Source organism: Ictidomys tridecemlineatus, chromosome 1, assembly GCF_052094955.1.
Source record: "Ictidomys tridecemlineatus isolate mIctTri1 chromosome 1, mIctTri1.hap1, whole genome shotgun sequence".
NCBI classification, from domain to species: Eukaryota; Metazoa; Chordata; class Mammalia; order Rodentia; family Sciuridae; genus Ictidomys; species Ictidomys tridecemlineatus.
Window position 1 is genome coordinate 89,888,516 of NC_135477.1, and position 24,611 is coordinate 89,913,126.

At 38.5% G+C, this 24,611-nt stretch overlaps 1 protein-coding gene across 1 annotated transcript in view; it reads left to right on the top strand.

Annotated features, from left to right (window-relative positions):
• Cmya5 (cardiomyopathy associated 5) overlaps positions 1-24,611 on the top strand; it is an 87,444-nt gene that overhangs the window by 59,982 nt on the left and 2,851 nt on the right. The window contains exons 8-12 of the mRNA XM_005329007.3: positions 2,450-2,596; positions 4,297-4,444; positions 18,866-18,999; positions 20,487-20,586; positions 22,591-22,764. Coding sequence (XP_005329064.2) covers positions 2,450-2,596; positions 4,297-4,444; positions 18,866-18,999; positions 20,487-20,586; positions 22,591-22,764 — 703 coding nt within the window. The remainder of the gene's footprint in view (positions 1-2,449; positions 2,597-4,296; positions 4,445-18,865; positions 19,000-20,486; positions 20,587-22,590; positions 22,765-24,611) is intronic.

Here is a 24,611-nt window from a genome sequence, read left to right on the forward strand (position 1 = left end):
AATGGACTGTGTACAGGATTCTGTCCTCCACAGTAACATTAGTACAGATGCAGTGTTGGATGTCATGGTTGGCAGCTTCTCAGATCTATTTGACAAAAGACACAAACAAACCTTAGTTTGATTGAGGCTTTGAGGCACCGGGTAGTCTCCCTGTGTCCCCAGTTAATGTGTGGAATGAAGTGAAAGTGCTTACTGGGGTGAGTGGATGGCATGCCTTACAAACTGAGCCTTGGGAAAGATCTCTCTGCTCAATAGGACTTCTAGGAAGACCTGGAAACCAGGCATTTGAGGGTTGTACTTCCTGATGAATCAGAACTGTGTGTGCTGGTGTTCTGTGTTGCTTGTTGAAGACAGGCTCACGTACCTTGGAAACTAGATGAGCATGTGGCAGGATTGACTTACTGTTACAAAACTCAGGAGTCCAATTTGTCATAAGGAATGAATTGTAACCTATTTCCCTATTATTAATATTTAAGTCTTGTGAAATGTCATGTGATCATTTTATACAGAAAAAAATCACACACACACACACACACACACACACACACACACACACACAACCAAACATAAAAATAGTATAAATTTGGCTAAGTCTGTTTATAAGGACTTCCATTTAGTTGAAAACCTGTTACTATATTCCTGTCATAACACAAGGAAGTGTGTGTTACATCCCCCTTAGCAAATGAGAATACTGATCTGAGGTCAGGTAGTTGTGCAAGGCTATACAATTTGTAAATGTCAAGGGCAGGACACAAACACATTTTATTCAGACTCATAAACAAAAACTTTTATTTATGTTTGTTTGTATTTATTTTTTTACTCTATACTTCATTTCTTTTTATGTCTCGCTCTATCATGAGACATCCTGGCACTTCAAAACCCCTCTTAATAAATATTTACTGCTCAGAGTATTTTGTTTTCATCATCACCTCACCCTATCCCAAACACTTCCCTGTCCAGTGTTCAATGCCTTGAACTGTGCTGGTGACAGTTATCTGATGATATATGTATGCTCTGATACTGTGCTATGTATGATAAGGTCTCCAGGAACATATGTGCATAGTCAAAAGAAGGGCCTAATGGAGTGATTGCAGTGAAAACTCAGTCACAATTTCTGGGTTATGGGGGAAATGTTTTTAGTGTATTAGTCTTTAGAACATCTTTTTGAACTGAACCAGCTATCCTGAACTATATCACATTGGAGAGAGGCAATTGAAGAGACCTGCTAACTTGACAAGCTCCTAAATTTATTTTAAAGAAACAATCTGGATTCTTTTTTTTTTTTTTTGTACTAGAGATTAAACTTGACCACTGAACCACATCCCCAGCCCTATTTTGTATTTTATTTAGAGACAGGGTCTCATTGAGTTGCTTAATGCCTTGTTTTTTGCTGAGTCTGGCTTTGAACTTGAAGTCCTTCTGTCTCAGCCTCCTGAGCCCCTGGGATCACATGCATGCACCATCGCACACAGCACAATCTTTTATTTTTCTTTTCTTTTCTTATCTATCTATCTATCCTTTTTTTTTGTGGTGCTGAGGATAGAACTCAGGCCTTTATACATGCTAGGCAAGTGCTGTACCACTGCTACCCAAAGGCCACTTAACTGAAGGAATTTTAAAGATGTGACATTCAGGAGCAATAGGGAGGGTAACTGAAATCACCATAGGCTAATTTAAAAAAGAAAATTATACTTTCTAAAGGACAGAAAGTTTCACTAAAAATAATCAGTTTGGCCCAACAGGGCAGGTGTTCAGAATAGTACTAAGTAACATTTACTAAAAAATGAAAGGAAAATAGTTTAAGAAATTTAAAAGGGAAATATCTTGATCTAACAAAGTTACTTCTTAGAAGAGTGAAGACCCATCAAAGTCACTTACATATTTCTATAAATTATATAAAGATCTAGTTTAGAGAATTCTGGAATTCTGAGAAGAAACCAGGGTTTGAAACTTGGAAAGTCATACTGAATATCAAAAATACTTTACAAATTCATAGAAATGCTTTGTAACATTTTAGGTTTAGAAAACACAGGGTTATCCTTTTTTATTATCTACTCCTGCGAAATGCTGGTATTGGTTCTTAGGAATTTTCTTGAGAATGTGTTACTGAGATTTAGGCTAACATAAACTTTATGCAATTTTAATATTTGCTATTGAAATAAGTTACTTTAATTGTGGTATATGAAGCTCAGAATTTTACTAAAATGCTATTATTTTCTGATAAATGTTTGCAAGTAATACTATGTCATTCTAAATGTCCCTATCAAATGCTCTTGCTTTCTTATGTATTCTAAGGAGCTAATTATCACAATGATATCTATAAAGTTATAATAATATAATAACGGTTTGTTTATTCTACTAAAAAAATAGACACTGCTTTTTTCAAAAACTATAATGTCTAGTTAACTTTGTAAGACACCTTAGAGTTTCTGATTGTGTTTTATGCTAGAGTTGGTAGAAGAATACAGATTGACAGTGAAAGAAAGCTACTGCATTTTTGAAGATTTGGAACCTGACCGATGCTATAAAGTCTGGGTAATGGCTGTGAACTTCACTGGATGTAGCCTACCCAGTGAAAGAGCAATTTTTAGAACAGGTAAGGGGATACAAAGGTGTGTTAGGAAGCTTCATAGATTATTGAGATCAACTAGTATTAATGAAGTACCTGTTACATGGGGTGTTCAGCAAAGTGCTGAATGATACAATGGTGAGTAAGATGAGTTTCTGTTTGCAAGAAGCTCAGAGTCAAGTGAGGGGGAGAGAGAAACAGAAGATCATAGGCAGTGGTTTGTTAGAGGCACTATCCAGGTATGTGCAGGTTATTATGTGAGCACTACAGAGAGGTACCCAAGACAACCAGGGGAGGGGCAGGTTAAGGAATGATTCTTAGAGCTGATGCCTGCCTAAAATGCTTTGAAGGATCAGTAGGAAGTCATGTGTTAAGGAAGCACATTCCTCTTGAAGAGGAGACATATGACGGGAGACATCAAGGGAGGAAACAGAATGGAATGTGCAGGATATTATTAGAAGTTTGATGTTGTTTCTTTGACTTAAAAATAAGGAAAGACATGAGGCGAGAAAGGCTAATATAACAGAGGCTCTGCTTTTTAAGGCCAGAAGCTTGGGTATCATTTTATCGATGCTGGGAGACTTTGTTAACTTCATTGCTGTGACTAAATACTTGAGAAAAACAACTTAAAGGAGGAAAGATGTATTTTGGCTCATAGTTTCAGAGCTTACAGTCCTTGGCTTGCTGGCTCCATGTTTCTGGGCCTGTGGTAAGGCAGAACATCATGGTGGGAAAGGTATCACAGAGCAAAGCCACTTGCTTTATGGCAGCTGGGAAGCAGAGGGAAAGGTTGGGGACAAGATATACCTTTCCAGGGCACACTTCCAGTGACCTGCTTCTTCCAGTGAGGCCCCATCTCCTAAAGTTTTTTTTTTTTTAATATTTATTTTTTAGATTTAGGTGGACACAACATCTTTATTTTATTTTTATGTGGTACTGAGGATCGAACCCAGTGCCTCACGCATGCCAGGCAAGAGCGCTACTGCTTGAGCCATATCCCCAGTCCCTCTCCTAAAGTTTTTATCACTTCCAAAAACAAACAAAAAAACATCAGCTGTGAGCCGGTTAGTGGACTAATCCATTGCTGACATCAAGAGCTCTCAGGATCCAATCACTCTTTGAATCTTACTTCTGAACACTGCTTCATTGGGGACCAAACCTTCAACACTTAGACCTTTAAGGGACATTCAAGATTCAAACTGTAATAGAGAATCCAAGATGTTTTAAGTGCTGCCATCCCAGCAGGAATACAATCTCACGATGAAATCTTTCCCCAGGGGGCTGCAGCAGGCCTCCACATCAGACTGTCAATAGGTTGCTCCTACCCATTAGCCTTTTACCCTGCCTTCTTTCCTTTTAAAACAAACCTTTATTGAGAACATGCTGGGAGTAAGATCATGACTAACTTTTGTGTAAAAGGAGAGGGGCAAGCATTTTGATTTTTATTTGATTTTTATTTGATTGTAGAGGAGATGTATTCAGAAACCAGGGTGTGATTTATAGGCAATTAATGTCGAGGCTGTTTGGGATGGGCGAGAACTGGGAAATTTAGAAGGCAGAGGAGGGAGATTTTTCATAACATAAATTTTAATCTCTTTGAGGTTTTCAGACCAGAATAAATTTTCTGATAAAAATTTTAAAATAAAATCATCCCTAACCATTCTTCCCAGGCGACAGGGAAGCAGAGATGGCATTGCTCCGTGAATGATTTCCTTCTCTTTCTGCAGCACCCTCAACCCCTGTGATTCGGGCCGAGGATTGCACTGTATGTTGGAACAGGGCTACAATCCGATGGCGGCCTGCCAACCCAGAGGCCACAGAGACCTACACTCTGGAGTACTGCAGACAGCACTCTCCTGAAGGCGAGGGCCTCAGGTAAGGGAGCTTGCCCAGAGCCCCAGGCAGTGGCTCAGGTTCTAAGCTACCCTCTGAATTTAAGCTCACCAAGAGAGAAAAGCATCCTCAAATCCTGCTGAGCTAACTAAGCTGTTGATTTGATTTGCAGCTTCATCACTATTCATCAATGAACTCCAAGTTTGTAATAAAACACATGCTACAATGCAGAATAATAACTCCCTTGTAAGAAAAATGTATGTGAATTTTAATAAGATAGAACATTCTGTGAGGTATATTTAACTTGAGTCATTAGATAAAATTTATGCATATTTTATGCACTTTTTACTAGCTCTATAAGAATAGGTACCACCTAACTGGAGAAACTAATACTGAACTTGTGTGTAATGTAAATCTGAATGCCTCCATGATGTATTGGTATCATAAAGGAGCTAATTACATATACGTTATCACAGAGACATACCTACCTCTCCAAAGAACATGAAAAATCTACAGATTTTTCTAGTGAAAAAAAAAAGGGTGAAGCTCTCTCACTAAAATGATGAAGCCAAAATTTATCAATAAGGAGCCATGTATCCAGTAGGCATTTGGTAAACATTAGCTCACCTCTGAAGTGGTATTTCCTTAACCTCCAAAGTCCTGGCTTTAAAACAACTTCACAGACCAATATTATTATTAATAATTATATTTTAATAAGAGGTATTTTGGTTTTATTTTTTTACCAAGTTTACTGAGATAAACTATTTTGATAGGATATAGAAATGAGGGATAGTAGTAAGAAATTAGACAGCTTTTTAATGAAGTGTATTCTTTAAGTTCTTGATTAACTTCACGATCAATCAGTAGCTATTTACTTAGTTATGGTGTGAGATTTCCTATGACTGGGCAATAATTATAGTGCTTTCAAGTAGAAGACAGGCTTTATAAAATAGTGATCAAAGGATGGATTGGGATTGGGTGGAGTGCATAGGGGAAGGATGTAGGCTACAGAAGTGAGATCATAGGAAATGTACAGTAGACATCTCAGGTCACGCCCTGACTGCTGGAAGGCAGGCTTCAGGAATCAACAGACAGCTGAGGAATCAACAGATAGCTGAGAGGTGACCTCTGGCCAGGAAAGAACAGTAGGTTGGGCTGGGGGGGGGGAGGGAATCATTGAATTTTACTGAGCATTTCCTCTGTGTCCATTGCTGGTCTCAGTGCTTTGTGTATGTTGTTTTGTTTAATCCTTACAAGCACCCTGGGAGAGACACTTTGGGAGACTACTTAGCTAGCAAGTGGCAATCAGGATCCAAATTTCATTTTGTCAGATTTCAAAGTTCAAGCTGTTAACTTGTTTCACATCACTCAGGGGATTCCTAGATCTTACCTGCAAAGTCCCCTTGATACTATGAGAATCTTATTTCAGGAGTGCCTATATCTCAGGGCAGTTTTTCCCACCATCAGTGAGGAAAGCCCTTTCTCTCTGAAGCAAGATCAGATTGTTAAGGAGTACTGTGAAATGACTCATCTCTGTTATGGCACCCGTCCCCAGTTGGCATTTGCATAAATCATATCAGCACAGTTGGATACTTAAATCAGCAGAAATATGGAAAACTTGAGACCTAGTTTTTGAGGGAACTGTGATGTCATCTCATAAACATGGCTACAGGGAGAAGGAAAAGGGGAGAAGGAAGGAGAAGTGGTATCCACTCATAGCCTTCAATGTGCCAGCAATTGTACTTGCTCTCATAACTCTCCATAGTCCTGTGAGGTAGGCAGTGATCTCTGTCTCATCAGAGAATGTTGATGATTTGGCCAAGGTATAGCGGAGAGTTTGGAGTTAGGATTCAAAACCAGATCTGTCTTATTCTTTCGTTTAGTTGTAAATTCTTTTCATTATGCAGATTGAGTTGACACACCTCAACAGCCTGACAAATGGGAGTTACCATACATCTTTAGTTTCGCTTATTACACAAAAACCACAGAGATGAAAAGATAATGTACCACCATTAAAATCTCATTTGATTGAGGTTTTTCCTTTGCCTGATCATCCTAAGGATCTCAAAACTATTTTAAAAGGGGTGGATAAGGCTGGGGATGTAGCTCAGTGGAAGAGCACTTGCCTAACATGCTCAAGGCCCTGGGCTTAATCTTCAGTACCATGTTGGGGGGCATAAATGTCATCCACCAATTTCATCAAAACCAAAGTAGAACTTACTGAAACATAAAACTTGTTATTGGTTTATTCTATTTGAAAATTCTATTTGAGACTTTGCCAGTGATTTCATTTTTATTTTTCCTGTTGTAAGAGAGCACATGAAGGGTTGGATATGTAGTTTATAGTAGTTTTGAACAATGCAAAGATCTTTTGTCAACAAGTAGATATAATCCAGCATATTTAGAAGTTAAGAGAAAGTTCACATGCAGAGCCCTGTTGATAGTTTGAAGTTGAGCTGGAGATGGAGTTATTTTAAAATTTGTGCTCAAAGACTCTTCAGTACTAGGAGGGGCAACGGTATGCCCAACCCATGGTCCAGAGGTGGCTTTCCAGTCTTTGGATCTCTGCTACATCTGACAATAGATAGTTTTTGAAGCAAGCAAGATTTTCTTGGCCACAAATTATTACCCTGTTTGTTTGCCAAGTCGATTGCTGATCCACTACATCAGATCCATTCCTTATCAATACAGGCCTTTAAGTCTTATAACAAGGCCAGCCTCAACAGACAGGAGGCAGCTCAGAGGTTCATCCTTCATCTCAGAGACAGAGACCCAGGACTACAAAACTCATTTGTATCTCCTTGGTTTCCAATCTGAGAGTTCAGGATGAAAGAAAAAAAATCTGCTTTTTGGAAATAAATGTGTATCTTAGATCTCCTGACCCATCTGGTCCTTACAACCAACTTTAAAATATCCCTCCAAGGTTTGATGTTTCAAAACTATAAAATATGAACTAGTCAGCTAAAATTTATAGAGCTCAGTCTGTAAGATGTTAGCTATGGGGAACCAGTCAGACAGTAGGATTCATAAATAAAGAACTATAAGCTGATCACTTCTAGTTGTCAAATGGAAACAATTCCTACTTTCTTTGCATGTATTAGGATCACATTCTTCTTCTTTATTTTTTTTCACTCTTGGAAAGAACATCAAGACAAGGGTTGTCTGATCCCACTCATTTATTATCTCCTTTAAATGATCATTATGCAAAATCATAGCCTCAATGAGTGAGACAGTGTCTGGCATATTGTAGCTACTGAACGAATATGTGTTATTTGAATGGGTAAATATTTCAATTAGTATCAAATACATAATACTGACCATAACAAAAGTTAGGTTAGCTTTGATGATAATTTGAAAAAAATAAATAAATTGTGCCAACAAAGTAGAGATAGGACTAGTCTAATGTGTGGGCTAGAAATCTTTCTTTGGATGCTTATAGAGAAAAACATTTACAATCCTACTTATTCTTTGATCATATAATCTTCATACAACTTCTGGGTTCCATGGAAAATCTCTATACTAAACCGGATCCAAAAATTGATCCAGAGGTCACTGAAGGGAGTAAGGGAGATCAAAGATTACTTCTTTTGGACGTGGCTCAGTTCAGTGGAGCCTAGACCACAAAGTAGGTGAAGATAGGCGTACAGAACAAGTAAGTGAATAAATGAATGGGTGAATGGATTTACCAGTCTCCTTTTGTCTTTGTACTTTTTGTTCTTCAACTGCTGGAATCTCTAGCTAAAGAGAGAGGGAGCAAAAACGAAATGAGTTCCCATCTTTTTTCCACCCCCAATCCCTGAAAATATAGGCAGCCTTAAAAGCTCTTGTTTGGTGTAGGAAGAGCAGTTGAAAGGAAATGAAAAAGGATGAGTAATATTAAATCAGACACACACACACATATATACACACTCATTCACTCAGAGGGAGGGCATTAATTGTCCTTTAGATTGGGGACTTTAATTTTGGTTGCCAGAACAGAATCATATCCACCTTCAGATCTGCATTCGTTCTGCAGGTATGATGGCCTCTAGATATTCCAATTTAAGACCAAAGGTGTTTGAATGGAATGAGCCTACTGTGCCCTCAAGTTCCGTGATGCAGTGTCTGAAATAGCTGAGCAGTTGCCTTCCTTCCATAATCCTCCCAAAAAATTTGCATATTTTTGCATGTGGGCATTGAGGCTTGGTCCCAGCAGTTGGCCCCTGTTGGGACTGGAGGTGGGTGAGAGTGACAATCTTCTGCTTGTGTGCGGGGTGGGGGGGGGGCGCCCAGGGAGCTCCTACTCTCCCTCTTCCTGTTTTTCTTTGAATGCTCTCCTCAGGTTGGGTGGGCTCAAAACACTTTCAAAAATTTTCCACTGCTCTGCTGTTTCCTCAGCTGTTCTGTCTCTCCTGTGTGGAGAGAAGTCAGCAGAAGTGTGGGTGGAGGAGGGAAAACTGAGAGAAATATAGTACAGGGATTAGCTGTGTGGGCCGTGCAGAGAGAAGCTGTGCATTGAATGACAAATCTGTGAGACTCAATACTCCACAAAGTAGTTGGGAGTGAGCTTCCTGCTCCCTGGTGCTGGCCAAGACTATAGGGGCCAGGAGGACCACCCCCCCACACCCCGGGTCACCCTGCAGTGTGAGCATCCCTAGAGGAGGTGGGCTCTGTGGCTGGGTTTGTGAGATCATCTTCCAACAGCTCGTGGGGCTATAACCTGCTCCATGCTTGCTTCACAATGACAGAAGGGCCACTGACATGATTGGACCAAAATTGTAGCCATAGAAGTTTATATGGTATTCTTTTCTTGATCCAAATTGTAATATCCATCCACAGGCAGTTGTTGAGAAAGTAAGTTATGTGAAGATGATCCCCTCCCAGCGTTCTTGGCATTTGGCTTTTTCTACATGAAATCTTTTTTTTTTTTTTTTCCCAAATGAATCTAATTTGACTTTGATCATTTAAAAAAAATCTCATGCACCTCCTGGTTGTAAGTAAAATCTCAATCAATGGAAACTCAACCTGTCCCTTCACTTCTAACTTAGGTTGTATCAGTTTCCAAAAGTATTCAAGTTGTTCACAGTAGAAGACTCAGACATGACAGAACCACTAAAACATCCCTGTAAGAACAAGACGCAGATAATAATGTAGGGGTGAGGAGACTGTATCCAAAAGCACAGATTAAGAACAGTACCTCAATGGAACATAAAATTCAAATCTGAACTTCCTGGCAGCTCAAGTGAAAACTGGCGAGAGGGGGAGAGAGCAAGAGGGAGAAGAAAGAAATTACATAACTCATCTCTTTTCTAAAGGAAACACAACATTTCACTAAGAGAGACAATTATATTTCTTGACATTCAGCTCTAAGATGAATTTTTCATGTAGATCTTTATATAAGGGCTATTGAACAAGATAATAGCGATTGTCTTTAAGAGCAGTTTTACAAAAGATGCAAAAACATTCTCTATGTGATTTTTTTTTTTTAAACGAGATCTGAAAGCATTAATGGTAAATAACTGTACTGTGTGGGCAAGTCTAGTGAGGACCTAAAGTAATTGTCCACATATGTGGCCAGGGAGTGCTAAAGGAGAGCTTAGAGAATCCAGAGGAATGAATGCTATGAGGCTCCTGGGATTCTCTGCCTGAATTATAAATGGTGTCATTCAGGCTTTGGAGGAAAACTATGGAGAAAACAAAACCCCAGGCTCCTTCTATTGGAACCTTTGGCTCATGTTGATTTCATGAGAGATTCTAACTACAGGGAAGAGTAAGTCCCATGGCTGCAAGCATTCAGCCCCTGTTTTTTTTTTTTTTTAATTTTCTTAATACTATTATGAACTAATATTGACATTTAGTTAACACCCAGTCTCTTAATATTCTTACTTTAACAAAGAAAAATAGTTCTGTTTAAAATTTTTATTGACCAAGTTTTTCTTAAAAAAAGAATAAATACATAAAACTTTTTCTTCTTGATCCTGATTTAATGAAAAATTTCTATCCTAAACAAAATTTCCACATTTATATTTAGTTAAGATTTTATGAATTGCTTCAAATAGTCAAGGCTACTGGGTTAGTTGTTCTTTATTTAACATGGCTTATGTGTTTTTTTTTTAAATATTTATTTTTTAGTTGTAGTTGAACACAGTACCTTTATTTTATTTATTTTTATGTGGTGCTGAGGATCGAACTCAGGGCCTTGCATGTGCTAGGTGGAGTGTCCTACCACTGAGCCACAACCCCAGGCAACATTGCTTATGTTACCTAGTAGTTTTCTTGTTTCTCCTTTCTACCCCTTCACACTTCACAATATTGTGTTCCCCAAACCTCACTGATCATAAAATTGAGTGGAATGATTGGTTAACATTCTGACTCACCAGCCCCTCTTAAGAGAGCCTAGTGTAGACTTCACAGGAGGCCTGGACCCGTTGGGAAGCACTGCTTCTCTAGCAGGCCCCACAGGGCCCACATGCGCTCTGTTCACAGTTCACAGTAAATGGTGTTGACTGACTGGCTGGATGTTGGTGCTGCCAATGTGAATGCCAGTAAGAGCCAACTGTGTTTTTAAAAAACAATTCATGCTTAACCATCTGCTGTGCACTGCAGTGACAGCACTATCTGTAGGCTGCTTCCAGGAGTCATGGCACTGGCTTCCTTCATATTGTTTGTACACAGACTACCTCCTCCCCTGGGGAGAAAGGCATTCAGACCCAGGTGTTAAACATGGCAGCACAGAGAAACAAGCCACTTTACTGTGTTAGAACACATGCGCACATCGAGATTCTGCAAACACATTTCACCAACTCCTAAACGCCTTCCTGACCTGGCAATATAGCTCTTAAAAGTAAATAAATTAATTTTGGGTAAATTTTGGGTAGATGCCTTTGGTACAGATTCAAAAGATAGAGAAGGGAATACAGTGAAAATTAGTTTCCTTTCACCCTATTCTTACCTACTCATTTCTCATCCTAGGAGACCACTACTGTTACCTGATTCATATATGTACTTTTAGACAGTCTGTGAATATACAAGCATCTATAGTTTTTCAACAAATGGAAGTATACTGTGTATATTTCAACCACCTTGCTTTTCTTGCTTAAAAATTTTCGCCTTGGGAAGCATCCCATATCAATACATTTGGAACTGCCATTCTGTTTTAATGCTATAATTTAATTTATTTGACCAGTTGAGAGACATTTAAGTTGTTCCATTCTCTGGCTATCATAAACAATGCTGTAGTGAGCAACATGGAACACATATAATTCCACACATGTGCAAATATCATTTGTGCGATAGATTTCTCAAAGTAGCATGACTGGTTAAAAGACATTTGAAATTTGGATAGATATCACCAAACTGTGTCCGTTAGAGGTCATAAAGTTGATGCTGGGCTAGCAGTGTGTAAGGGTGCTTGGCTTGTCATATGTTGATGCTAGGCTAGCAGTGTGTAAGGGTACTTGCCTGTATATGGTATGATAAAACTTACAATCTTTGATATATAAAAATAGAATCTTATTATAGTTAAAGCATGCATTTCTATTGTTGGATGGAACATCTTTTCTTACATTTCAGAGCTGTGTACTTCCTTTTTATCAACTGTTCATTTGATTTACTTTTTTTTTTTTCCCTGTTAGATTGGGGCATTTTTTTCTTATTGATTTGTAGAAGCTTTTTTTTTCCCCCTTTGAGGAAGTTAGCTTTCATGTGTGATGTGAGTTGTGAAACTTTGATATTTTCTGCCATGCATTTTAAATATTAATATAGTTGAATTATCAGTCTTTTTTGAAAATAGCTTTTATTTTTTTGTGTAATATTTTAAAATGCCTTCTCTCTCTCACACTCTCCTGCACACATAAACACACACTCTGTGTATATACACATATATATATATTTTTTTCTCCCAGGCTTTGTATAATAGCTGATAATTTTATTTTTAAAACTAGATATTTTATCATTTGGAATTTATTTGAGTAGGAATAGGAAGTAGGATATCCAACTTTATTTATTTTAGTATGACTATCCAGCTCTTCTAACAATAAAACCTATCATTTCTCCTTTTTATTTGAAATGCTTTCATTATTATTAAGTATGTATTCAGGAGATTATGTGTTTGGCTTTATAATCTGTTCCATTGACTCATCTAGTTATTGTCCCACACTGCACTGTTTTGATTATTATAGTTTAGAATCCCTGGCAGGTGAGGTGGGCTCTTCATTGGCTTTTTTTTTTATTTGCTAGTTTATATTTTTTGTGATTCTTTAGAATCAGCCTGTATAGATTCTCTCACCAGTGGGTTCCTAACAACTTGTTATTTTTAGAGATCATGTTATAGATTAACTTAGGGAGAATTAAAACTTTTGTGTTGTATTTTCTTATAGAAGAATCAATATGCCTTTTCCTTTATTCAAGTCTTTTTGTGTATTTTTTCTCAGTAGCATCTGAAAAGTGCTCTTGATATGAATTAGACAAATGTAAGTTTTATTTATCGCTATTGTCCATAATTTCTTTTGTTTTATTTTCCATCTTGTTATTTTCATATAAAAAATTTTGATTTCCTGTATTAGTTCCGTATCTAGCTACCTTACTGAATTCTCTTATTTATTTATTTTGGTACTGGGAATTGAATGCAGAGCTGCATCACCACTGAGCTACATCCTCAGCCCTTTTTATTTTTTTTATCTTGAGACAGGTTCTTAGTAAGTTTTTTAGGGCATCCTGAGTTTCTGAGGCTGGTCTTGAACTTGTGATCCTCCTGCCTGAACCTCCTAAATTGCTGGGATTATAGGACTTCATTTCTGGCTTAAGCTCTCTTATTATGAAAGAGTTTTTTAGCTAGTTTTCTTGGGTTTTCTAGGTAAGCAGTCATATCATCTGCAAGTGATAATGAATTTACCTCTTCCCAATTTTTTATTGGTTCTTTTTAATTATACATAAAATAGAATCCATTTTGATATAATTATACAAACATGGGATATATCTTATTCTAATCAGGACCCCATTCTTGTGGATATACATGATTATGGGATTCATTGTGGTGTATTAATATATGTACATAGGAAAATTATGTCAGATTCATTCCTCTGTCTTTTCTTTTTCTGTCTCCCCTCTCTTCACTTCATTCCCCTTTGTGTAATCTACTGCATATCTATTCTTTCTCTCCCCCCATTTATTGTGGGTTAGCATCTATAGTTTTTTAACAAATGGAAGTATACTGTGTATATTTCAACCACCTTGCTTTTCTTGCTTAAAAATTTGCCTTGGGAAGCTTCCCATATCAATACATTTGGAACTGCCTCAATTAAAAAAATTCTATTGTATTCTGTTTTAATGCTATAAATTAATTTATTTGACCAGTTGAGAGGCATTTAAATTGTTCCATTCTCCTGCTATCATAAACAATGCTGCAATGAGCAACATGGAACACATATAATTCCACTCATGTGCAAATAACATTTGCAGGATAAATTTCTCAAAGTAGGATGACTGGTTAAAAGGCACATGCATTTTAAATTTGGATAGATATCACCAAACAGTCTCCCTTAGGGGTCATAGAGTTGATACTGTACTCTCCCACATATCAGCAAAAACATTCAACCTTTGGCTTTTGGGACTGGCTTATTTCACTTAGCACGATAGTTTCCAGATCATCCATTTACTGCCAAATGGCATAAAGTCATTTTAATGTCTGAGTAATACTCCATTGTATATATCACATTTTCTTTATCCATTTGTCTGTTGAAGGATGTCTAGATTGGCTCCAAAACTTTACTATTTTGAATTGTGTTGCTATAAACATTGATGTGGCTGTGTCACTGTAGTATGACAATTTAAAATCCGTTGGATATATACCCAGGAGTAAGAGAGAGGTGTCAAATGGTGGTTCCATTCCTAATTTTTTGAGAAATCTCCATACTGCTTTCCAGAGTGGTTGCACCAATTTGCAGTTCCATCAGCAATGTATGAGTATGTATACCTTTCTCCCCACATCCTCGCCAACATTTATTGTTATTTGTATTCCTCATAATTGCCATTCTGACTGGAGTGTGATGGTAGCGCAGTGTTCTTTTAATTTGCATTTCTCTAATTCCTAGAGATGTTGAACATTTTTTTCATATATTTGTTGACCTTTCATATTTCTTCTTCTGTGAAGTGCCTGTTCAGTTCCTTTCCTCATTTATTGACTGGAGTATTTGTTTCTTCTGGTGTTAAGTTTTTTGAGTTACTTATATATCCTGGAGATTAATGCTCTATCTGAGATGCAGGTGGTAAAGATTTTCTCACATTCTGTAGGCTCTCTCTTCATGTTTTTGATTGTTTCCTTTGTTGGATTCAGATGGGATGAATAACAAACTTTTTAGTTTGATGCCATCCCAGTTATTGATTCTTGATTTTACTTCTTGTGCTTTAGGAGTCTTGTTGAGGAAGCTGGTTCCTAATCCATCGTGATGGAGAGTTAGACCTACTTTTTCTTCTAGTAGGGAGGGAATCTCTCGTCTAATGCCTAGGTTCTTGATCCACTTTGAGTTGAGTTTTTTTCAGGGTGAGATATAGGGGTTAAATTCCACCCTATATATGAATTTCCAGTTTTCCCAGCATCATTTCTTGAAGAGGTTATCTTTTCTCCAATATATGTTTTTGGTGCCTTTGTCTAGTATGAGGCAACTGTATTAATGTGGGTTTGTCTTTGTGTCTTCTATTCTGTTATTTTTGTCTTCTTGTTTTGGTGCTACTACCATGCCTTCTTTGTACTATAGTTCTGTAGTATAATTTAAGGTCTGGTATTGTAATGGTTCCTGTTTTACCTTTCTTGCTAAGGATTGCTTTGGCTATTCTAGTTCTTTTATTCTTTCAAATGAATTTTGGGACTGCATTTTCTATTTCTATGAAGAACATCATTGGAATTTTAATGGGAATTGTATTGAATCTGTACAACACTTTTGGTAGTATGGCTATTTTGACAATATTAATTCTGCCTATCCAAGAACATGGGAGGTCTTTCCATCTTCTAAGGTCTCCCTCAATTTCTTTCTTTGGTGTTCTGTAGTTTTCATTCTAGAGTTCTTCACCTTAGATTGTTAGATTAATCCTCAAGTTTTTTTTTTTTTTTTTGAGGCTGTTGTGAATAGGATGATTTCCCTAATTTCTCTTCCAGCTGATTTGTCTTTGGAGTATAGGAACCCAATTTTTATTTTTTAAAAATATTTATTTTGGTTGTAGATGGACACTATACCTTTATTTATTTATTTATTTATTTATTTATTTATTTATTTATTTATTTATTTATTTATTTATTTATTTATTTGTGGCACCGAGGATCAAACCCAGTGCCTCACACATGTGAGATGAGCACTCTACCACAACCCCAGCCCCCCCGTTTTTCTTTTAATTTCATGTCTCTGACTTAATGCGTTCAGTCATTCCCCCCATATGCATTATGTCCCTAATGATTTCTTATTTTCTGAAGCTCCTTTTTAGTTCTCACTTTATATGATCCTTGCCCTATTATCCATGGTCAGTGGTGGTAAATTTCCCAATTATTCCTAGCAAAACCTAAAGAGTGAAAGGACTCAAGCTATGAAGACCTTTCTTTCTTCTTCTTCTTTTTAGTTATAACATAACATTAGGATTCACTTTGACATAATTATAAAATCAAGGAATATAATTTGCTCTAATTCAATCCCCAGTACTTCCCCTTTGCTTTCCCTCATCCCTATCCCTGTTCCCTTCCCTCTACTTTACTGATATTTGAAAGCCCTTTCTTACACTGAGCATCTGTCAACCTTCTAGTGGCTTCCACTGTTTGCCCTCTGAAACAATAGACAAGGAGACCAGTGTCTCACCCACATGACAGTCCTCTGGGTTTCTGAGGAGACAGCAGGTCTCCTGTAAGTCCTGTTTTCCTGCTTTACAGTGTTGGAGCTTAACAAAGGTCCTTTGTCCCATTGATGGAGAGATTTGGGGACCTACAAACTTACACTTTGGGTATCCTGTGAACTTGAATTGTAGTGCAAACTAGGTATAAAGTTCATTATGAGCCATGTGGATTGAGTTGCAGTTATGAGTTTTTTGTTTTTGAAATAAGAAAGTCATACTCTATGGAAGGGCTCCATTCTTCAGATTACACATTCCAAAATGTGTTTTCATTTGACTAAAAGCAGGGACAGCTGACATGAAAACTTGGATGACATCTGAGTGGATTCAGATGGGATGAATAGACATGGCAATGAGCCATCATATCCGATCTTTTTCACTTTGTTCTCGGGTCTTGAGCATGACATGGCAACTTGTGAACAATTAAACATCACCACACTTCATAGTACTTTTGTTTTTGTGCCTGGTGCTTTTATTTTACGGATTCAGTGAGTGCCTTATTCATGTTTGTTGAACCTACACGACCTGTTTCAAACACTGAAAACACAACGTCATCCCGTATTTTACTTCAGTGTCATGTAAACCTTTCTTTTTTACCTGAGTAATGAGACACAGCATGTGGTCAATGATGAATATGGAATTTCCTCCTTGGCAGACTTTATATAACTGGAAAGCAAATACTTCCCTGAAAAGCAGCATACTTGGTATTTAACAGCTGCATTGTCACAAAATGAAGCCAGTGTATTCTGTGTGGTATCTAGAGCTAAAATTTCCTTATCTGTCCTTGCCACTTCCCCTTCAGGCATCAGGGTGACAGGCAGAGATAGGGCCTGGAAACATTACAAGTGATCCGTAAATATTTATTTAATGAGTCAATGAAGTCTGAAATTCAGTTCAGGCTGAGTATGCTCATTGAGACAATAACTTTATTACTAGCTATAATTAATGTTCATTTAAAACATATTTTAATCATCAATTTAAATAAGATAAGCAGTACATGTACCCTAGAATAATATTGTAGATATTAGTCAGGAATTACATTCCCAGTCATAGAACATGGTTTTCCATTAACTAACTGCAGATAGTTAGTTGTCAGTGGTCACGGGGATCATGCTCATCCATCCATCCTCAGTGCATCTAAAGATAATTCTCTATGGAGGGCCTGGTCAGGAGACAGGGTCAGAAATAGCAACCAGTATAATTTGAAGAGTTTGTACAGACATTTTCCAGACACAGGTACCAAAAAGCAGATACACAGATAGATCCAGCCTGCTCTCCTTCCCTTCCTTGTTAGGACTAAACTGTGGATTTTGTACTTTTAGACATGGGGCAGGGGCAGGAATGTTATTCCATACAGATTGTTTGCTTTTAAGAAGTTTTTGATTAGTTTTCTGAGTCAATGATATGTTTTTCTGATTCTCCATGTTACTCTCTAAGGTGGGTTTTGAGACATGAAGAAATAAACAAACAAACCAACAAAACCCCCTCCAACCCTCCTGAAGATGAATGTGAAAGCAATCGTGCTATTATTTTCATTGACTACCATCCAGTGTACATCTACTAGGATCAGGGCTCTGGCTCCCTAGCAGCCAGGCTAGGAATTCTTCCATTAGCAAGAAGTCTAACTTGTAGCTCTTCTTTAGGCTTTTCTAAACAGAGGCTTAAAGAAAGAGGCTTGTGTGCTTTTTTTGTATCTGTGCTCTAGGCCATGTTATCAAGCAGATTAAAGAGAATGGAAAAGAAGCTCAAAACTATTCCAGCTCATTGGCAGCTCCAGAGAGTGCCTTCTTCAAATTCAGCAGTACTACTTATATTTAAGTGGTATACTTGCCTACTTCACTGCCAACTAGATACCACTACCAGCAATTTTCTTTTAATTTAAATGAATGATGTAGGAATAATTTTAAGAGGAAGACATTTTTGGGAAAACTTTGAGGGGCCTCCCCCACCCTCTGCCCAGAATTGTTGGCTTTAAAAGATTTTGTCGGGCTGGAGATGTGTCTGAGTGGTAGAGTGCTTGCCTAGCATGTGTAAGGCCCAGAGTTTGATCCCTAGCACCTCAAAAAGTAAATAAATAAAATATATATTTTTTTCTTAAAGATTTGCAGTTTCTATTAACTTTGATGACTTTGGCATGATGACAATATACAAGATCATCATTACTTACACTAAGCTTCCACATTTGGGAAGCTTATTATCACATGTTAATGAGATAATTAGGCTCCTTCATATTATAAATTGGTTTAACATCATCTTAATCCCAAAGTGTCCTCTCAGCCAAAAATTAATAAAGAAAATAAATATATTCCTAGAGATTTGTTAACCACAAAATTATGTCTTTCTTCAGATTTTTTTTTTTAAAGCTGTCTGGTTCTGTTCCAAAGAGCATTCTGGAAGACACATACTTGTCAAAAGCTGACAAAAATAGAAGTAATTTGATAAAATAATCTTAGTGGACAATGGCCATTTTATAGAATCTGTCTTGATAACAATGGTCACATCTATGGTAATAAAAAGAAGAAAATGAGTTATTTGTTATTAATAAAAAATGTTGTTTTATTGCAGAAATGAAATGAGTCATTAAATTTAAAATTATTTTCCCTCTGTATTTAGATCGTTCTCTGGAATTAAAGGACTGCAGTTAAAGGTTAACCTCCAACCCAATGACAATTACTTTTTCTATGTGAGAGCCATCAATGCATTTGGGACAAGTGAACAGAGTGAAGCTGCTCTTGTCTCCACCAGAGGTACTTTTTCCTTTATACATAGTAAGCCATATCTATATTTTCTTCTCTTCCTTTCTACTACCCAGAGAAGAGATCCTTGAGGGAAACTTCATAAAGGTACCAACCTACTGTCAGTGCTAGGTTTCTGTCCCAAGGTTCCAAGGTCAGGGGTCTAGATGTTTCTTTTATTTTCTGGTTCAGAGGTTTTCAAAGTTGGCTGCTATTAGCCATCAGTCAGGGTGCTTAAAAAATATTGATGCCCTGGCCCCACTCCCAGAGAAATTGATTTAATTGATCTGGGGATAGGCTTGAATATTTGTGGTTTTAGAAATCTCTCCAGATGATTTGTTTCTCACAATGTATGTAATTTGTAGATGTGTGTGTGTGTGTGTGTGTGTGTGAGAGAGAGAGAGAGAGAGAGAGAGAGAGAGAGAGAGAGAGAGAGAGAGAGAGAGAGAGAGAAACTCTGTGAAGAAGTTCCCAGTACTTTTTTTTCTTTTTTCTTTTTTGTACCAGGAACTGAACCCAGGTGCAGTTAACCATTAAGCCACATTCCCCAGCTCTTTTTATTTTATATTTTGAGACAGGGTCTTGTTAAGTTTCTTAGGGCCTCACTAAATTGCACAGGCTAACTTAGAACTTATGATCTTCCTGCCTCAGCCTTCCGAGTTGCTGGGATTACAGGCCTGGCAAGTTTCCAGTCTTGTTCTGCTTATTCTCATTTGTGTTAATTAATGTTTATTGAATGAATGAATGAATAGATGAGTAACTCAAGTCATAAAATTGTTCAATGACATTTTGGGAAAAATACCCAGAAGATGCCAACAATAAAATGTTTAGTCATTCTCAGTTATTGTGAAAAGGAAGTGAAGAATGGAAAAGTGATCATTTTATTACCTTATTCTAGATTTAGAGATGGCACAGGATTGAGGGGGCCACTTTAAGTCATTTGCTTAACCAGCAAAATCTTGTGCATGGTGATTGCTTGTTTTCTAGGGAGGGCCAGCTTGGAGTTCAGGAAGAGAAGATGTGAGGGTTTTACCCAGGAATGTTGTCTCTGTAGCTACAATATGGTGCCTGTACCATCCCTCATTAGGACCTTTCTTATAGGTAATACCAATGTACCACTAATTTTAATATGCACCCAAATCTTCTGAAGAGCTTGTTAAAGTACAAATTCAGGAGGTCTGAGAGGGGGCCAGCAATTCTGAATTTTTAACTAGTTTCCAGGAATGTGGATGCTGCTGGTCCAAGGAGCACACTTTGTGTAGCAGAGTGAGCTCTGACACAGGATACACAGAGGAGGATGTCCCTGCAGCACCAGCCAGAGGTAACCAGCCAGGCATCCACTAATGCCTTATCATAAATGACATTTCAGCTGTGTATCTGAAAACACTGAGCAAGGGATTTTGACATCAGGGGAAAGGAAGGCAGGTATGAAATGTGGAGCTTGGGGTAGCCCTTGCCATTATGGTAATATTGTCATTCTGTTTTCTTAATTGCCACAGGAACCAGATTTCTCTTGTTGAGAGAAACAGCTCATCCTGCCCTGCAGATTTCCTCCAATGGTACAGTGATCAGCTTCACTGAGAGGCGACGGCTAAGAGAGTAAGTAGAGGAAGAAAGTACAAGTGGCAGACACTCAGCAGTGGTGTTGGAGTGATTGCCTTGGCGTGGCCTCACCTGAGTGCATCCTTGGTTTAATGAACATGCCTGGATGCAGTTTGAATATTAATGTTGCACACCCTTCTAGCTGTCAGGGTTTATCAGGAAGGGGAACATGGCAGTGAGCATTCATAACTTGGAGCAAGTCTCAATATTGTTATTTGGAATATAAACAGAGACGGTTTGGGTTAAAACATTGGCTGTTTTAGGGTATTATCTCAGTTTCAATGAAAACTAGAGTCCAGTTAATTATTCTATCATTTTCAATAGCAAACTATGTTTTATATCAACCACTTGAAAAAGAAGAGACACTTTCTTGAGTTCCTAGTTCTGGCCACAGAATCTTGCCCCTATAGTGGCTCCCACAAATAGAAGCATCAAAGAAAACAAGAACCAAAAACAGGGTAGGGTGAGGTGACTGGCCTGCAATTTTTCTGCAACCTCTCATGATTATTTTGAGGGTCAGGATGGCCAAATGGGAGAAAGTAAGTGAACATCTTTGAAACAAGCTGCTAAGGGCTGATGTGCCCAGCAGTTGGCTGCCATCAAGAGCTCACAATAAAGTCCCCAGCAGCCAGTTGACTTACACTATTTCCCCATGAGGCTGTTTCTTGCCCGTCTGTGGCACAGCTCAGGTTCACTTGGAAATGGCCAAGCCTTCTCTGGGCCCTGCTAACTTCTGATCTTAATATGTGTAAAAGGAGTAAGAACTTGTGAAGTCTTTTGCCAACCACTCAATCATGAATAGCTGTCGGACAGCAGCCCTGCTTCATGCATCTTTGAATCCCCACAATCTAACATAGGACCTGGAATATCATAGGTGCTAAAAATATACAGGAGTGAATTCAGAGGGGGGAAAAAAAGATTTGAGAAATAGACTGAACTTTTCTGACTTTTTTGGATTTCTCAAAAAAAAAAAAAAAAAGAAAAAGAAAAAAGAATGTACTGGAGATTGGTAAGAGTTCATAGATAATAACTGATGAAAACTGTAATGTATTTTATAGAATTTTATTTATTTATTATTAACCTGAAAATTAGCTCATAAATATCAGGCAGTAGAGCTTTGCTCCAGGGAGTGAGGGCTTGTCAGTAGCCACTTCTCTCAAATGAGGTTGTTGGGTAAAGACATGAGAAAGTGAAATACATTGCCTTGCATTCATCATTTTCTCATCTGTTAAAGGGAGAGGGAGAGGTGCTGACTGAATATTAACGCTGCTGAAATTAAAAATGCCTCCTTGCTGTCTCAGCCATTTCTAAGCAAAACTGAGCAATTCATGCAAACAAGGTCACCCATCAGCAGCAGAAAGTGCTTTGGTCCATTTCTCTGTGCCTCTTATAAAAATAGGATGAGACAAAAAGAGGCCTTTAACCAACTTCTCAGGGATACCTACTCCAAAGCCCCCTAATCAGACTTGGCCAATTCCACACCCTGCTCTGCTCTGGCTTCCCAGCTGTCTTGCCATTTAAGAGCCTCCACTCTTTTGGTTGTTGTGCCCAAGGAAGTCAGTGGAAACTGGAACTCATTGCTAAAGGTATTGGAGATTCCCTTTTTTGCAAGTTTTGGAAGAAAACTTTGCAAGTCATAGTCCTCACCTTCCTCTCCTTGTATTTCCTATCTCTTTGTAAAAGCAGAGATTGTGCCATTTCTTTTCTTCCCACCATTATTCTAGTTATTTCCTGCTCTCCAGCTCTCTTAAGAGATGCAATGTGCCATATGTGCGTGCTGTATGAGACAGGGGACATATGTCAGGAGCATGGTGAGAGTTTGGGGAATTTCTGGGGCAGTCTGATCATTGGTAGGAGCACAATGAACACAGAAAGTCCTCAAATTCCGGCAGTTTCCAAAGATAGAATTCTGGCAAAGGGTGTGTGAAGTTGATTGTTGATACTCATAGATAAAGGCTGCTGAATCCTGTGCTAAGCTCAATCTTATCAATTTGCCTGCAGAGTCCCCTCGGTGCTGGGTGAGGAGCTGCCTGCCTGTGGCCAACACTACTGGGAAACCACAGTCACAGATTGCCCAGCATATCGACTTGGCATCTGTTCCAGTTCAGCTGTGAGGGCTGGGGCTCTGGGACAAGGGGAGAACTCATGGTACATGCACTGCTCTGAGCCACAGAGGTAAGCCAGAGCCTTGCCTCTCCTCACTAAATCCAAATGTCATGCATAGATGTGTTGGCAGGGGTCCCTGAGGAACGTAACAAAGAGCATCCCACTTTTCTCCCCAAGTTCTGAGCCAGCTGAGAAACACAACAAGAGTCAAATAAGTATATAGAGACTAAAATATTTCTCTGCTTACTGAGGAAGTTGGTTTTAGAGAATGTGGAGCATCTTCATAATCATAATGTGGGCAAGAGGGTTCCTTATATTGAGTTCTATTATTAAGAAGACTTACCCAACTGTTAGAGCCCTGGCTGGGCCAGCCTCCCTGCCATGCAGAGCAGACTGGAGGGGGAGGGAAGGATTTGTGTCTCCCCAGTTAGCTCATGACCAAGGATAGGGAAGAGAAAGAAACTGCTAGATGATGCATGGACAGATTTTCCTTCTAAAGTCACCCCAGGTGGATGGAGACCATAGGATGATGCTAAAAGGAAGAAGAAGTAGATCCCCAGCACTCCCCAGGCATTCATCCATATCAGGGTTTGGCAAACTATGGTCTATTGGCCAAATAGGACCCTCTGCCTACTTTTGTAAATAAAGTTTTATTGGAACACAGTCATCCTCATTTACTGTGTATCTGTGACTACTTTTGCAGATCTGTCAGAGACTGAATGACCTGCAAATGCTTAGATATTTATTATCTGTCCCTTTACAGAAAGTTTGTCCAGCCCTGGTCTACATTATTCATATTGTTTGGTTGGCTGATGTGAAAAAGCTGTGAACCTGTGTTGGTTGCAGAGAGATAAGGCAAGCATGTTGTGATCTGGATATGCTCACAGAAGGGTCCAATAGAAAGAACACTGAACTGGGAGCCAAAACCCTGATTTTAGTCCTGGCTCCATCCTTGAGATTAGATTCCTTTTGGTGCACACCATAATCTGGTTAACCCTTTAAGCAGGCCTCATATGATTTGCCTGTCTCAGCAGGGAACAGTAATAGCTGGTCTACTATCTTTGGGGTTATGAGGATCACATGAAATCAGTGACAGGGGAGAGTTTTGACATTGTAAAGTGTACAAATGGGAGACATTATTCAAATGTAAAACTTTAAAAAGGAAGTCTTCAGTGCTTGCAAGTTCCCAGAAAAGGCCCACAGATTGGGATTTTGCATATCTTTGGCTGCACATTTCTCCCTGCATCCTACTTGACAGTTTGAGTCTCTGAGAAGGTTCATAAGGACACCATCTCCAAGTGCTATTTAAAGTCACATTTCATCAAGTCAGAGCAATTAAGATCAATTGATATTCAGTGCTGTGCCATACTTAAGGACTCAGCCCCTGCCCAGAATTTGAAATCACTCAAATCCAGAATTTACAATCAGATTTGGAGCCAAAACTAGGTATTTATTTCACAATAATCCATAAGAACCCAAACCAAAGACTAGCCTCCAATAAAAAAATTTCTAGGATATAGAAAATATATTGTATATTTTGTTGACAAGTTCAAACCTACAAATTTGGTCTTTGGCTCTTTCAGGCCTAGAGGGGGGATACTGCGAGGAAGAGGACAGGGACCTCTTTGGCCACAGCACAGTGAGGTCAGCCTCAGGCACCTTCATTTCTTGCTCTGAGGTCTCAACCTGGGGACTTAAGGTTCAGGGAGAGTAGCTGTCATAGACCCTCCTGTATTTTTCACTTTTTCTGGCTTAATGATTTTAACTCAAGCTATATTAATCTTGATTCTGCTCACATGGAATCTGGGCTTTAATGTGTCACAGTTGGAAAGGAGATCTGAGGATAGTCTCAGGAGCATTCACTGGCTGTCTTCCTATCTGTTCCTCTTTGCCAGCCTAGCCCAAGCCTTCCTCAC